The sequence below is a fragment of the Musca domestica genome, unplaced genomic scaffold (genome assembly GCF_030504385.1).
Source record: "Musca domestica strain aabys unplaced genomic scaffold, Musca_domestica.polishedcontigs.V.1.1 219, whole genome shotgun sequence".
Classification (NCBI taxonomy): Eukaryota; Metazoa; Arthropoda; class Insecta; order Diptera; family Muscidae; genus Musca; species Musca domestica.
This window is the reverse complement of record NW_026712261.1, coordinates 213,325-230,676: the sequence shown is the minus strand read 5'-3', so window position 1 is coordinate 230,676 and position 17,352 is coordinate 213,325. Positions and strand designations below refer to the sequence as shown.

At 37.1% G+C, this 17,352-nt stretch overlaps 1 protein-coding gene across 1 annotated transcript; it reads right to left on the bottom strand.

Moving 5' to 3' along the window:
• Nucleotides 1-1,274: 1,274 nt before the first annotated feature.
• On the bottom strand, nucleotides 1,275-15,454 carry LOC131802579 (protein kinase C-like). Its single transcript, XM_059122905.1, has 3 exons — nucleotides 15,169-15,454; nucleotides 4,696-5,096; nucleotides 1,275-1,531 (listed from the first exon to the last, which is right to left on the bottom strand). The coding sequence occupies exons 2-3, from the start codon at nucleotides 4,847-4,849 to the stop codon at nucleotides 1,275-1,277; spliced, it is 411 nt and encodes a 136-aa protein (XP_058978888.1). The 5' UTR covers nucleotides 4,850-5,096; nucleotides 15,169-15,454.
• Nucleotides 15,455-17,352: the final 1,898 nt, after the last annotated feature.

The window sequence follows — 17,352 nt, the reverse complement described above, 5'->3', positions numbered from 1 at the left end:
GGGATTAAGCCATTGAACTTCCAAAAAGTGCAAGAACCTACACGCAACAGACAGAAAATAGAATCGAAAGAGCTAAAGAATGAAGAACTGCCGCGAATTTGGTTTTCTCCGATGAGAAAACATTCGTTGTACAGCAGTTTGTAAACAAACAAAATGATCTTGTTTACTTGCCAAAGAGGTCGGCGGTGGCTACCAGAACTCAACCGCCGGCCATGGTGATGGTATGGCCGCCATAACAGCCGATGGTCGCTCTCCGCTCGTATATCGACTGTGGCATCAGAATAAATGCCAAATATTATTGCGAAAATATTCTGGAGGATGTATTAAAGCTTGGCCACACAAACACATTTTGGCGTATACCTTGGACATTCCAACAGGACTCAGCATTATCGCACTCAGCACGCGCCACCCAAGAATGTTTGCGAAATGAGGTTCCTCGCTTCACTTTCCAGGCGCACAATGACCACCAAAATCTCCGGATATCATTCCGTTGGACTATTGTGTCTGGAGTATTTTGGAATGCAAGGTACTAAAAATATCAAAGTGTAGATCACCTCAAGCAAGCGTTTCGCCCGGGAATGGGCCAAAATACTGCAGAGCAACATTTGGGTAGAGTGTGACGGTTTCATTGGCCGTTTGAAGGCCATAATTCGTGCCAAAGTTAACCAAAGTTAACCAAATCGAACAAATCTAAACTCATTCTAAATTTTAAAAAAAATGTATATATTATGGCGTTTGAAGATTTGTGTTGCAGATTTTTTACCTCACCCTGTATATATGGGACATAAAGCTATATCTTAACCGATTCTCGTCAAATTTAATACACTTTTTCCGGGCTAAATTCGTTTGTATGTGCCAAAATCCATTGAATTCGGGCTTATATGAACCATTTGGCGCACAATAAACATGAAATCGAGAAAAAGATATATATTGGAGCTGTATCCATATCTGAATCGATTTCGTATAAAATTGGCAAATGTGAGTCCACTGACGTTAGCAGTTTTAAATGGAATTTGCTCGAAACTCAATCTCTGTACTGTTTTTCTAATGCCTTTCATCTCATATCCTGTTCCTTCAATTTAAAATCGTTGAACATATACACCAAAGCTATATATTATTATGAGCCAATTTTATTTAAATAAATTTGGCGAGTTTGTTTCCATCCTAAATGTTTCATGATTTATACGATTATAGTTCATACAATGAATATACATAACATAATCCACTTTATCAATTCTTCTCCCACCTAAATTATTATCGTATCCATTATTCACTTACCCATTTTTATTTTTAAGTTCTATAATAACATGGATTTTTCCTTGAGGTTCTAAATTCACCCATAGATCCGGTACGCCGCTTTCATGTTGCATAATATCCTCCAGAGGTATTATACAATTTGCCACAAAGTCATCCGGTGGGAGTGCTGCATCGTGAAATACTGTTAAGTTTATGTTTTTTGCATTCGTTACATCGTGCACGAACTGTTCGTTCCAAACGGGATCGAATGTTTTTGGACGTGTTGTTGAGCGATCTGAAATAAAGAAATGAAAATAGTTAAATTTTTAATTAACATAAATATTATTATAAATATTTAATTAATTATTAATTTTAATTAAATAATAATGTGCAGAAAGAAAGTAAAAAATAAAATGAAGAACCCTATTAGATTAAGTTTCATTCAGTTTTGACGACCATCAGCGACAGGTTAATTTAACAAAGTATACGCTATGACTCAATGTGTCAAACAAACTAGTTCCTTATTTAGTTCCGTGGACTTCGTTTTTCGTTAGTTTTTATGAAACTAGGCGTATGAGTGATATGAAATATATAAAAGTTATGAATCACTCATACGTTTAGGAACTGAAATTGGATTGACACAACTCTACTCACTACTGATAACTGGAACTGAAATCCGGAGTATAATAATAAATTTGAAAAGAAATTTTTCAGGCAACTGAAATGCGATTTATAGTAAAAAACGACGTTTTCCCCTGAAGTATATTTTGTAAAAATAACACCCGACTGTAACTATAAGTAGCAAAGAATATGAATATGCACTTCGTCTAAATTCGGCTGAAATATTTCAAAGTATAGAGTTGAGTTTCACTTAGAGGTATCTAAAGGAGTCGACCCTAGTGGATATAAATATAAACCATTTTTCACTTTACGCGATTTGTAAGCGTTCAAAATGTTGCCAATTTTTGTGGGAGGTACTGAAAGCAGTGGGCCGATAATGGCCATTTTCACATTTGACACAAATATAAGGCAAAGTTTCAACCCAATTTTGTACTTCCTCCTAGAAAGATACATAATATTTGTATACCCTCCAAATTGGGAAGCACCTCTAAACATTCATCGTTGCTATAATTTGAACGATGGGTCCCTAATGTCAGTTCTGTTTTGACCTTTTTGTAGTAAACACATGCGAAATACAATTATTTGACTAATAGTCGCAGATTTCCTCGCTATTGGTGAAACCCTGTGACGTTTAGCGGCTCGCCTCGAAGAGACTGGCAAATAAAAGATGCTGTCAGCGCGTGGAGTATCCCCTCTGCAGAGAATATTGCTGCTGTACCCGAGGAAGTCATGGAAGCGCCGTCGACATCGACCAAACGATGTGCCACGCAAATGGGTTTCAGTCGACGGTCTTTACAGCGAATTTTGGTACAAGATTTAAAAATGTTTAATATCCTAGCTTTGCTAAAGCTTCCATTAGTTAGTATTGGCCGAACAACTGATTCATATAACCATTTGATTATATGTGGCTTAAGTCCCCAACTCATCCCTATAGAATTCCTACAAGAATAGAGTGCGACTAAGCCTCTCTTCTCTCGCTCCTCGATGTTCCTTTTCCGATGTTCCTTAGCTTCCGTTGAAAGGCTTAACATAACTCCATCCAGCATTGGTAGCAAAAAATCTGGGGTTTTTCGCCTCATTATATGTTTTAGATAGGTTCCGTTGCATCGTGCCCATCTAGAGAGTTTCACAAGAGCATGAGATCTAAAACAAGTTTGCAATCAACAGAACTACATCGTAAGTCTCTACTTTTGTTCCGTCATGTTCCAGGTCCTTTAGTATATTGTTTATCACTAGAAGCCAGAGTAAGGGTGAAAGAACCCCCCCCCCTTCTTTGGGGGTACCCATAGTATCCGATTTCCTGACAAAGCACTCTCCAATGTTTGATTTGATGATCCATCTACTGAGCAGAACATAAATTCAATCAATAAGGAGTGGTGGTAAACTATGTTTTGTAGGGGAACCATGAATTGCCTCAAGTGTGACATTATTGAAGGCACTTTCGTTCGGTTCGTCGTTCAAGTTCTTCTCCACACAATCCACGACATCAAGCTGCACAGTTTTAACATATTTACCTTTCATGTAGGCATGTTGAGCAGTGTTTATTGAAGTCAAGGGTAGTAGAAATCGGATCTAAATGTCTATTAGTCTCTCCAGAGTTATCAACAGAATAGACGAAAGACTGATAGGCCTGTAGTCTTTTGGAAGTACATGACTTGGTTTCCCCGCTTTGGGAATATAAGTGACTGTAACTTCACTCCATAGTGATGGAATGTGAGAGAGACGCAGACAAGCGTCGATGCATGCTGCAACATGTCGAGAATAATGCCGTCCGGTCATAATAATACACACCATAAGGTTTTGGGGGTGCTTACAATTCTATCAATCAGACTCACCTCCTCTACCCCACAGTGCTGACTATGTAGCTCTGCCAGTCGATCATTTCTCGCATATATGCTGTCCGGAAAGTTAATGCTGGCTAAAAGATTGAAAGTCTCTAGACCATAGTCAGTCCAACTTCCATCTTCCAATAGATTTAGAGTCGTTTGAAAAAATTTTACAAAATCTGAAAGTTTCATTGACATCTTCTATAGACTCAGTAAAACACACCCATGATAACCTTTTGGACTTCTCGATCTCACTGTTGCACCTGTTGAAAGCATATTTATAAGCCTCCTTGATTTAAGTTTGATAATATTACGATGTGCTTAGTATGGACCAAATCGGATACATCCTTCGAGAGTTATCGTGCGCAACAACCAGACAGATAGAATAATGGGCGGCGAGACACTTTCAGATCGACTCCTAATGGTTTTGATCCAAATCCTTTTTTTTTTTCGATAAGGCACGTTTTTGGACGTATCAAATAATATATACCCTCTATACCTCACACAAATTCGTGGTGTAAAAAGTGAGATGGGAATATTGTTCAACTTTTTGGAGTAGGGGTATGTTCTTTTTTTTGGCAAAATATGCAAAATACACCTAAAGTAACAGCAATTTTCATACACAAAAAGTTTTGAAAATATGTGAGCCCCATAAACATCATTAAAACTTTATCTTCAAGGTCAACTTATACCGAGTTTACATATAACATTTTTAGACAGGTTAACCTCGATAATTAATAATCAAATATAATTATTCCACACTCTAATTTATTGTGATTGGTCAATTATCGGAGTTAAGTCAGATAAAAATTTGTATGCAAACGTGCTTTCATAAAAGAATTTATGCTAAGACTCCTCTTAATATGGAAGTCATCACACCGGTCCTCCATAAACAGAAAACCCCATAAAACCAGCAGACTGTCGATAAATAAACCAAGAAATTTGTTTAAAGATATTCTAAAGAATTTAAATGTGAAAACATTAAAGAATGTAAAGATGTGTTTCTACTTACCAAAATGCGAATCATCGACGTCGATCGAAACATAAGGATCAATTAATTGTTCGTCGGCTAATTTGCCGAAGGTTAAATTGTGTCGTTTTTGAAAATCTGTTGGGCGTAAACCGCTCGCCTCGCAGACTTTTATTTGTAGTTTACCCGTAAACATCGTCGTGTGTGGAAGCTGTTTTTTTGTTTTTGTTGTTTTTTTGCTTTCTTTGTTGTTGTTGTTGCTGCTGTGACTATTGTTTTGCGTGTTTTCCTTGCTTTTCTAAATTAATAATGTATTTGTTTTTTATTTAAAGTTCTTTTGCTTTTTTGTTGTTGTCGTTGAGTGTTGGTGTTGATTTTGCTTTTGTCGTTTTATTTTCGTTCGTTTTGTTTACTTTTATTTTTTTGCTCTGTTTTTTTTTTCTCTTTGTTTTTGTAATACGTTTGTGTTGTTGTTTTTGTTGATTGCACGTAGAAATTTGTTGAGAGGTTACTCAAACGGAAACACGATAAAGAAAGAAAACGGATACGGATGCAAGGTGAAAATGTATGCGCGAGAATTCTTAATAAAATAGAACAAAAAGCAAGAAGCAGAAGTAGTTGTTGTAGTTAAGACTCTGTTACAAAGTTGTTGCTGCAACGGCGTTGACGACTACGATGACGACGACAACGGCGACCACTGCACTGTAACTGTCGAGGACGATTACGAGGACAACGAATTGTTGGCGAAGATAGAACGAAGGATATTCAATCGAACACTAACACCACCAAGCTGTATTCACAAAATAGGATAATATTTTTTCTATTATTCACTCTAGCCGTGTGTTTTTGTAAAGTAACAATGACACACCAACAACAAAACAAGACACTGACACAATTAAGTAGCCGACTGGCTGCCGATGATGATGCTGCAGCTTCTGTCGCTGCTGCTAGTTTTGTTGTGTGGCAATTATTATTGTTGCTGTAAGCTTTGTACAATGACGCTGGCTGTCTGTCACTCACGTCGCCGATGCAAATGTTTTGTTTTTGGCAATGTGTTTACATACGAGGGTCGCCGTGTCCGTTACGAGAGACGTAACTGTGGATGTTGCAGAGAGAGAGAATGGAGGGAGTTTTTTATATTCGTTTTTCTTTACTTTTGCACTTGAATTTTTACACTTATTTTTTTGCAGGTGTTTTTATTGTTTCTTTTGTTAACTTCTTTTCGGTTTCACTTGGATTTCTATGAGAATAGAAAGTAGATAGATTGATAAATACATAAATTATGGTGCAACAAATGTGAAGAATTTTCTTTTTAAGAACAGTGTTTGGCATCTTTTACAAAGTTGTCTTTCGTGTCATCAAACATACAAAACGAAGAAGGATGGAGTAGAAATTGGAGGTTGCCTAAAGCCCACAAAGAACAAACACATCACCCCACTACACACAAAACGTTATGAACGATAAACACCACCGCAGCACTTCCTCTTGCTGTTCGCGAAGGCTGCTCCACTGCTTTTCGTTTTCTGAATGTTGTTATGTTTTTATCTCGTGCTTTTTTGTGTTTTTGTTTTAGATCTTCACAGCAGCACTTTGCCCTATTTCGCTAATGGTTGACTGCCGACTGCTTGCCTGACTTCGTGCTACTGTTGCTCACTCTCTTGTTGTCGTTGCCTTTGTCGCCACCGCCGTCGCTGGCAGAGGAATGTAAGTTATTGTGAAGGCAATGCATTCATTGTAACCTTTAACCGATATGGGTCAATTTTTTCTTTATTCCTTCATTTGTTGTTTCCATTTAGTGAGTGAGACTTACCCCCAACATAAAGTAGGACGACATACACAGATAGAAAGAAGTAGCTCATGTAAAATTGTCATATTGATATTAGAAGGAGGTGGAGGACAACGCTGTACAGCGAGTGTCAATAATTAGCAAAAAGGATTTTATACGAAAATTGTGTCCTGTCCTTAACTTTGACAATAGATGAGTTGAAAATTTTTATATATAAATTCCAGTAACTGTTCAAAAGTCAGTTGTTTTTTAACAACTCATTTTAGCCACTTGAAGAAAAAAGCAATAAATGTATTAACAAAAATGGATAACGAAAATGTAAATAAAGCTATTTTATTTATTAAGGTGTTAACTCCAGCTTTTTCATTTGAAGATGCAGGAATGTATTCGTTAAGGACGGTATCTTTGGGTATATATAATTTGTCATTTTCGTGTCACCTCTAAATATTCGTCATAGACCCCATAAAGTATATATATTCATTGTCAACATAAAATTCTAAGTCAATTTAAAGATGTCATCTGCATTAAAATATTTCTGCTGTTATGATTGGCGCCAAAGTTATTTTGATCAGCTTTTTTACGAAATGTTTTACAAGATGCTGTTCGTTTACTTCTTGTAATTTTCTCTACCAAAAGAGGAAAAATTGTGAAAATTTTTAAAAATTCGTATAGGTAAATGTTTTAGTATGACCCTCATTTAACTGTACCTCCAGCTTTAAAGAATTTTGGTTGTTTTTGTCACAATTATAACCCGAATTTGTTATAAATTGGCAATTCGTGTTCCCAAATGGGAACATGGTTAATCATTTTAGCTATACTTTTCATCAGAATTATCTCAAACTTAGTACTTGAAGTTCGCAATGGGTATTACTTCCTGTGACAGAAAATTGTCTGTACGGATCCAGTATTTTGATCATTTCAGCTATAGAGGCTGATATGAAAAAACTGCAACCAACTTCAGACTGCTGTCATTTCTAAGCCGCTCGTCCGACAGCTGTTAAAATTTTTCCAGTGACAGCTTTTGTATTTTGGTGAGAATTTTCCAGAAAAAAACTTATTCGCGATGGAATTCAAGCGTGATAGTGTAATTTCTTTGTATTTGGCTGGAAAACCACAAGTGGCTATCGTTAGAGTACTCCAGCATTTAAATGTGAATAAATCTTTTGTGTCTAGTACCATCGCTCGTTACAGTGATACTGGTAGCTTAGCCCGACGTCAAGGAAGTGGACGGAAAAAACAGCAACATCAGCAGAAATGGTTCGAAAAGTAAAGAAGCGACTTGATCGAAACTCGCGTCGCAGTTGCCGAAAAATGGTTTGTTGTGCTGAACATATCATAATGTTCCATTCGGCAAATATTGAAATATCAGCTCGGGGTAAAGCCATTGAAATTCCAAAAAGTGCAAGAACTTACACCGCTTCGCTTGACCGAAAGTGGTGAACTGCCGAATTTGGTTTCTTCCGATGAGAAAATATTCGTTGTCCAGCAGCTTGTAAACAAACAAAATGATCGTGTTTACTTGCTAAAGAGGTCGGCTGGTGATACTGGTAGCTTAGCCCGACGTCAAGGAAGTGGACGGAAAAAAACAGCAACATCAGCAGAAATGGTTCGAAAAGTAAAGAAGCGACTTGATCGAAATTCGCGTCGCAGTTGCCGAAAAATGGTTCGTGTGCTGAACATATCATAATGTTCCATTCGGCAAATATTGAAATATCAGCTCGGGGTAAAGCCATTGAAATTCCAAAAAGTGCAAGAACTTACACCGCTTCGTTTGACCGAAAGTGGTGAACTGCCGAATTTGGTTTTCTCCAATGAGAAAATATTCGTTGTCCAGCAGCTTGTAAACAAACAAAATGATCGTGTTTACTTGCCAAAGAGGTCGGCTGGCTACCAGAACTCAACCGCCGGCCATGGTGATGGTATGGACCGCCATAACAGCCGATGGTCGCTCTCCGCTCGTATTAATCGACTGTGGCATCAGAATAAATGCCGAATATTATCGCGAAAATATTCTGAAGGGTGTATTAAAGCCTTGGGCTCGCAAACATTTTGGCCAAAGACCTTGGACATTCCAACGGGACTCAGCATCATCGCATTCAGCACACGCCACCCAAGAATTGTTACAAAATAAGGTTCCTCGCTTCTTTTCCAGGGCACAATGGCCACTAAAATCTCCGGATACCAATCCGTTGGACAATTGTGTCTGGAGTATTTTGGAAAGCAAGGTTTGCACTAAAAAATACCAAAGTGTCGATTACATCAAGCAAGCGCTTCTTCGGCAATGGGCCAAAATACCGCAGAGCAACATTCGGGCAGCGTGTGACGGGTTCATTGGCCGTATGAAGACCATAATTCGTGCCAAAGATGACCAATTCGAACAAATCTAAACTTATTCTAAAATTTGATGCTATATCCGACATTTTTTGCTTTCATTCAATAAAATTTAAAAAAATATATACAAATTATGACATTTGACTTTGTTGCAGTTTTTTTATCTCACCCTGTAATGTCCTTTTATGTTGCAAATCAGGTAACTGCATCATCAAAGGACATAAAAAATATGGCAAAAAATGGCTGGTAGCTTTCTCGAGTCTATGATCAACTCATAAGGGTCGGTGGTGTAAGACAGCAAAATTAGTTTCGCGGCACATATTTTCGAGGAACACAAAATAGCATAAAGCATGAGAAAATAAACCCTACAGACGATGATGAGGTTCCAAGCAGTTGTATTCCAAAAAAAATTGTATCGTTAGAACTGATACATGTAAATTTCGCCCTCAAAATAAACTGATAACATTCCACATTATCGTCTTCCTCATAACCAAGTCCCGGATTTTAAGTAGAAAAACCATGAACCCATTTAAGACTCTCACCGTATTCACAAACAACTGCAACATACAAATTGTGACTAAATGACATTGGTGTTGCTGTTAGCTGGTGATGGTTCTTGGGCGAATAGTGGTTGTTGTGGCCTCCATAAACGTTTTAAATGAAATTACGTACAAAACAAAGAGGAAGAAATGGCAACAAAAAATATTCAACAGCAGACTGACTGACTGTGCGATAACAATAGATGGATGGTTGGGATGGATGGTTGGAAGGTTGGATGGATGGATGGATTGCAACAACTACTAAAATGATGAGTTTTGGGACGGACAAATGTATAGGTAGATGGTTGTTGGAATCCAAGCACCAAACATGTAATGCAACATCCAACAAAATGCTAAAGATGATGAAGAACAACCACACACAGAAAGGACCAATAAGAGAGAATATGTGGCAAGCATATGATAAATGGATATGTTTATGCAATGGCCCACAAACAACTCTTAATCTTGTTAAACACAACAAACATTATAACATTTTTCCGTAGTGCATCTGCTTAGAGCTGGGCATTATCGCTCTCGTCGTTTAAAGCTAAAGTTGTTTTTTTTACTAATTTTTATAAAAACACAACAACATTGAATGACCTTAAGTTAAATTTTGTACTGCGGGAAAACAAGAAAACATGACATGGCGAGGAGACGGCTGTGGTTACCTAGTAAAACAGTTGACAAAAGGGGAAAACGATTAATTAAAAAGTGCTATAAATAAAAGTGGACAATAATCTATAGTTGCTCGTACATCGCTGGACGGGAGTGCAAAGCTACAAAAGCAATGGAATACAACAAATCCATCCACATGTTCGTATAAGAATTTTACAACAATTATTATTGTATAAACTGCACTGACAAATCCGAATGATGCTGTGAGTTGAGCTATTGTTATTTCAATGCAATTAAAAATAAAACTATGATCTTCTATTAGAGGTCAAAAGACAAAGAGGGGGTAAAATGGATGCAAGCCGAATGGCCACTTTAAGAGTATCAGCGCAAGAAGAAGTTCTATGGTCCATGCTATAGCTATTCTTTTAAACATAACAGAATTACATAAAACTTTTAGAAATTGCATATAGAACTGTACAATAAAAAACACAAGCTAAAACAAAAGTCACCGATAGAGTAGCTTTAATTCCCTCTTCGGAAGGTAAACTGGTAGCGGCTCACTGGGTACATGCTAACTTATAGTCCAGTGTTAACCTTTTTTGTGGGGGTTAAACTGTTTTAAAGAAAAAAGTCAAATGTTAATACCCTCCAACATGAGTTAAAAAATCCAAAGCCAGACATTACCTTTTTAAAACGAAGAAAAAAATTGTGTATTTTAGCTAATTAGTATAATCCAAGTAAGCGTACATTGGAAAAGTTTGAATAACAATAAAAAATTGCTTAAGTCTGGAGTAAAAAATAAAAAAACAAAGTTTTTTTTCACTTCCAATAGCTGTCGAAGAAGTAACGTCCACGATTATTAGAAGCAACGATGTATACGCTATTTAGTCATGCTTAAAACTATCGCTGAAGTGGGATATTTCTTGCTTGTAGGAAATAATAAATAAAAGGCCAGAAGCCCACATGGAAAATTATCTGCTACAGCCGTTGTTATCTATTGCGAATTTGAGATACCGTTATATGGGAGGTTTTAGGATAAAGTAGACCAATTTAAACAATACTCAACCATAGCGAGACGATCCCATTATGAGGTTAAATAACGCATTTTTGACAAATCCGAAGAAAGCGTGGCCAATATCATCAGAATAACAAATATCGTTATATGGGTGCTCAAGTACAACGAGAGCCTATGTAGACTGTTGTCTGCTACAGAGGTTGGTATATATTGTGTCAAATCCAAATTTGAAACATTTTCGTTGAAAAATGTAGCCAAAATCAACAAAACAACGGTATATATAAACCAAGACCAAAGTCGACCATTTTCTGCCACAGAAGTTAGTTCCAATTACAATATCTAAACGACGAATTTTAGACAATTCCACAAGCAAGTGTTGCTTAAATCATCAGAATATCGAATATAGGGAGGGGCGGAAGAGAATATCTTATGTTGAAAAGGATTCTTTAAGAATTTGACGATCAAATAAACAATTAAGATAAAAGTTACCAACAGAGACAAGGGAACTTGCAAATGAAGAATTTTGATCAGAGAACATGCGAAAAGAGTGTGGATACACATTGTGCTGTTATTTGTTCTTCTAACAAATAACAGCACAATGTGTATCCACTTCGTCTCCTCATATAGAAGAACAACCTGGAGAACCCATTTGCGGTTCCAAATGCAGCATTCTTGCAGAATTGAAAAATTTTTCAATGCGTGCCACTATCTTTGGTAGACTAAACAAAGATCGAGTAGCCCTCAACAGTCGGCAAAGGATTTCTTGTTAGCTCCCTAATTGCTGCCGACAAGAGACTTGAGAACCATGTTCCCACTTCGGACTCGAAAAGCTATCGAATGTGAACCGCAAGACTTCAAGGTGATTGATAGCCGGAATCAAGGCACTCCGCTGAATAGTGTGTCCGTTTTTGTTGTTGTAGCAACTCGTACTGCTGTTTTTGTTCTAATTTCGTCTCTAATCTGGCTCTGCTTCTAACTCCAAATTCAAAAAGGAGTTGTGCTGCATTGGTTTGATGCACACCCGCACGATTAGTTTTGGATGGGCAGTGGAAGAGGTGCAGCGTGTCATGTAATCCCTTGCCCTGTGTTCTGCGTATGTCTTATTATTTTATTATTAAGAAGGTACATCTGTAAACCGCAATATTCTTGGATATTCGACTTCGAATCCAAATATTATATTTTGTAAATACTCTCATTAAACGCTGATGTTAGCTCTCGATAAGACTAACCTTCTTAGTCTTAACCTTCTACTGGTCTGGTGCAACATCACGGTAAATGTGATCATAAACACGTGAGCTCTTTATGGCTGAAAAATGACACCCACCGCCAACCGATACTGCGTCAGGCTACATTCCAACAATCCCACAATTCGACTCGATCTGTGGACTTGGATACATTTAAGTGGTTTTTGGTAACAAAGCCGAATACTCTTATGACATTATGTTGTCAAAATTCAAACACACAATTTAAAAAAAAGAAATAGGCAAGTTTGAGATAGGTAACAAAGCAATTTTACCAAAACGGGACGTAATGACTTTCATCACATATCCGATGAATCCGAAGAAGTCTAAGCCTCGTAGAGTGAAACAAGGTATTCCTCAAGGTTAGAACATAGCTCCGAAACTGCTTAACCCCTAGGTTTCCGGATTTCTGCGACCTCCAGACCGCATTGAGAACCTAACCTATGCAACAACAAAGCCGAATGTGCAGGTCGAGGGGCACATAATTCCCACCACTAAACAGCCCAAAATCCTTGGAGTCAAATTCGACAGCATTTTCAAGGGTTCCGCGCAAGCCACAATGATCTGCGATAAATTGAAAAGTAGGAACGAATTCCTCAAGGGGCTAACCGGTAGCACTTGGGGCGCTGATAAGGAAACCATGTTATAAAACAATAGGTCCGTCTGTGTGGTTAGTTATGCGGCTTCAGTGTGGTCTGCGAATATAAGTGCAACGCAATGGAAAATTGTTTATACCTGTCAGAATGCCGCGCTGTGAACGGCGACAGTGTTCCTCCTCGTGACTCCAGTGGACCATTTACATGAGGGGACAAAGTTTCTTCCCTTACTGCTTTGTGTTACCGTTTGAATCATCCTAACCATTACGTGGTGGACAGACCTTCCTTACCCGTGCGTGTCAGGAAGAATCTGCATCATCTAGAGAGAGTTCTAACGATATCAGAGAGATCCTATAGATTATGAAGCCTATTAAGCAGGTCTGAATAGCATTCATGCTGATGTAGTCGCCGATATAGTTAAACATTACAGTATGAATGACATCCTCGGAGTCAACCCCTATCCATTGCAGCTGAAGAACGTTGGTTTCATAGGCAAACCAGGGTAGTTTTGGCTCGATTAGGTTCAGGATGGTGCAACCGTCTCAATTCGTATTGAACGCAAATTGAAGAAGATGTGCGGAACGTCTGTCCAGTGTGCGATACAGGCCCGCACAATACGCTGAATCATTTTAACTGCCCTGCAAAACGAATTCATCTCACTCCAAAAATTATATTGCTAGCTCATTAGGGCATCAGACTTCCTAAACTTCCTATTGAAGCGGTTACAACAAAATCAATATAACATGAATTATGACATTTTCTACCAAATATAACGTTAATATTTATCATCTTAATATCATTAGGTTTTCGAGTGAACTGAATATTTAACCTAACTCAATAGTCAAGAGTTTTCCGAGAGATGTGGATACTGTTCCCTTCCTTATCCAATCATCGGCTTTCAGGAAAGTCGAATCTTACTTCAGTGTGTAAAGCTTGATCATATTCCTTGTTCGATCTTCCCTTCCCTCAATTGAGGAGAAGCATGAGGTTCTAAATGCAAATCAAATGGATATAATTAAATTTCATAAGGTAGACGAATCTAATTGGATATTTTGATGTAAACAAAAAAAGTTAATTCACCCTAATAAAATCGGAACTGACGTTAAGCAGATGATTGAAAACGAAACATTATTTTTCTTACTCCCAGTTCGCAAAGGTACGCACGTACATATGTACCTACTTATAGGAATATAATTTGAAATTCACAGGTCAAACCATAATTAATTTTCGCTTGCTCAACTCTGGAAACGTTATTTGCAAAAAGAAACTCGTTGCTTATCTCTTCACGTTATACCTACGTATGTAATTTTTTTATCCAAATATTATTTTTCAACTGATAACGCTAAGGAAAATAGGTAGCTAAAAAATAAACAATTTTTAAGATTAAAAATATACATGAATTTACATTTCAAGAGCATCCTACTATTTGGTGCGGCCACCAGAGAACACAATCATCTACAAATCACATCACCACTGTTTGTCTGTCTGTCTGTGGTGTCTTATGACCCTCCTCTAATGAAGGGGGATTTTGGAGGAAAATTGTATGTGTGTATCGTAGCTTTGAAGAAAATTAACAAAGAAAAACTAAGGCTATCTATTGCGATATTAAAAAATCCCAAGGAACTGGCATAGCTTCACTCATTTAGTCTGGATTCATTCATAAAGTCTCTTTTTCACCAAAAAAAAGTATCTTTTGTCGAGGCCAAGAAAAGCAAAAGCAAAAACATTGAGCAACATTTTTTCTCAAAATCGATTCGATGAAAAACTTTTTTGGTCACTATTGCTTAGAGTTGCCATCTGTCATTGCTTTTGAGAGATTCCTTAGAACAGCAGCATCCATTCGAGGGGGAGACGAACTACAAGTTGCTGCATTGTTGTTTTCACTCAATGCCACATTTGTTTATGAAGGCATGTTAGCAACCAAAAGTAAAAAAACAACAAAATAAATTGAAGTTACTATTTTTTGCAAGGTCATCTCTATGCTTTTCACTAATGTCCTTGTAACGTAACCCAATTTAGAATGATTACTTAAAACCCATAAAGTTAATTAAATAACACATTCCAAGAAGTCGATATGAAGGACATTTCACCAGGCATGCTTAAAATATCAAGAACAATTGATTAACATCCATTATAGTCCACAATTTGTTAACAGCTACTGTTGCTTTTCCGATGGACGATTCCTTGAGCCAACAACAAACCAAAATCTCTTATTCATCTTCGTTGATCTTTTGGAAAAAGATGGCTTTTGGCAACACTGCTTTTCTCTCTACTCTTCTTCCTCTTCTTCTTTTTTCACTACTACAGAATTTTTTTCTTCTTCGTTTCAATGCCAATATTTAATATTCTTCTTCTATATATTTTTCCACTTCATAATACACAAATTGCTCACTTTGAATTCTTTGTTATTTGGTTGTTTTAAATTTCGCATTAGAATTATGTTTGTTTTGTTTTTAATTGGCTGCTATTTTGTCGATTTATTGTTATTCTTTTTTTGTTCTATTTTCTTATATTGGTTATATATTTTTTATTATATATTGAAGTAACTTTTCTTCTAGCGAGGAAAATTTCATCCGAAAAATTTTCTTTTACACACACACACTCGAAAAAGAAAAACACAGTTGGAAAACTGAGGAATATTTCTTGCAATTTTTCTTTTCTATCTAATTAGAATTAGGGATGCATAAGTCGACACTCGAATAATCGATTAAAGTAAAAGTCGATTTTTTTTGTAAGCAGTAAATCGAACGCCGTCGTTTTCATTCCCGCTGCAACGACGACAAAGGGGATATCATTTTTTAGTGATTAGCTGATGGAGGAATTTCATTTTCAAGTAATTTAAAAAAGAAAATGAGATTGCATGTGTTATTTTCGTTACTCTAAGGTGGGTAAAAAACCAATAAGAACCTGATTCAATTGGGGAATTTATTTCCAAATGAGTTATAGAACAAAATAAGAATATGCTCACGATAAAACTATTTCGAAAAATATAATTCATGGAACCCTGCATGGTACAATAAGGAGGCAGAACAGCTTCGTAAAACTACAAAAATACAGCCCTGAGGCTATGCCCGCTTCCTCATTCAAAATTATTGTTTTCTTTTTTTTTTTTTCATATTTTTACTCATTTTTAAAATAAATTAAATAGCGCGAATATTGAATAAAATGTCTATATTTTTCTCTCAAAAATATGATCCTAAGGCTGGAAATACATAAAGCGCATATTTGGCTGGCTTAAGTCATCGGCTGGCTTCTTCGTAGATGAACAAAGAGGTTTTAGGTTGACCTAGTTCGATTTTGGCCCTAGGCTCCTTTGTTCATTTCCGAAGAAGCCAGCCGATGACTTAAGCCAGCCAAATAAGCGCTTTATGTATTCCCAGCTTAACTGTTCAATCTTTCAATTTCATGGCTATACTGGTTTAAAGCTTTAATGCGCGAGCCGCAATTCATGTGTCTTCCAATCATTGGTTTTGATTTTTTTTTTCATTTTTCAAAACAATTAATACATACACAAAATTGGCAGAAGTCGGGCACACTTAGAAATATATTGTAATCAGCTGTTAGCTCTACCTTACCTTTTTATTGCACCATGGAACCCTGGTACAAAAAAAGCTGATCACAACTTTTTCTTAGTGTGCGGGACTTTTGCAAATTTCGTGTATGTATTTACTGTTTTGAATACTAAAAACAAAATATTTTCAAAATCAATAAATGCAGCTAGAATAACTGCCATGAAAATGAAAGATTGGACAGTTTGGATTATATTTTTGGAAGAAAATCCAGGTATTTCCAGCCAGCGAACTGAGCTGTGTATACATAAGCAACTGGGCATCATGACAAGGAGCTAACCAACCTTTAATCAGTCTGCCGATATATACAGATGGATCAAAAGGCTTAACACTAGTTCAGTAAAAACTCTTCGATTTTTTCCGGAGGTAGGTATTTTTACCTTGATTCCAAGAAACTATTTTTTACTTGGGGGGCGGGAAAATCCGGGTTCAAGACCCCTGCTAGACGCGGATCCACTTGCCCGATATAGACAATATAGGTGTCGTTGGAAAGCTTATGAAAATACCCAAAAGTGGTAACATGAGGGGGTAATTTATAACCGGTTCGGAAGTTATAGTCAAAACCCGGACCAGGTTTTTTATATAAAACCCCCAAAAAATCGAAAGGGGGCCATTATTGGTGCCAACCAAATTGATGCCAAATTATTGGCATATTATTATTATATTTTCGGGGTCCAGAAAATCTCAAGCCCCCGAAGCCAGCCGATGACTAAAGCCAGCCAAATATGGGCTTTATGTATTCCCACCCTAAAGCTGGAAATACATAAACGCTTATCTGGCTGGCTTCTTCGTAAATGAACAAAAGAAGAGAATATTGGGGAGAGTACATTAAAGGTTTTTTTTACTGGCGTAAGTCATCGTAGAGGAACAAAAGAGTTTTAGGTTGACTTAGTTCGATTTCGGCCCTAGGCTCCTTTGTTCTCTTCCAAAGAAGCCAGCATATGACTTAAGCCAGTCAGAAAATCGTTTTATGTATTTTCATCTTAAGTATTAAGAATATCTTATTG

Excerpts from the sequence above, each read along its gene's own strand:
- LOC131802579 (XM_059122905.1), bottom strand. The coding sequence starts at position 4,849 with ATGTTTACGGGTAAACTACAAATAAAAGTCTGCGAGGCGAGCGGTTTA. Across the intron at positions 1,532-4,695 it reads CGTCGATGATTCGCATTTTG|ATCGCTCAACAACACGTCCA; the intron begins GTAAGTAGAAAC and ends TCTTTATTTCAG.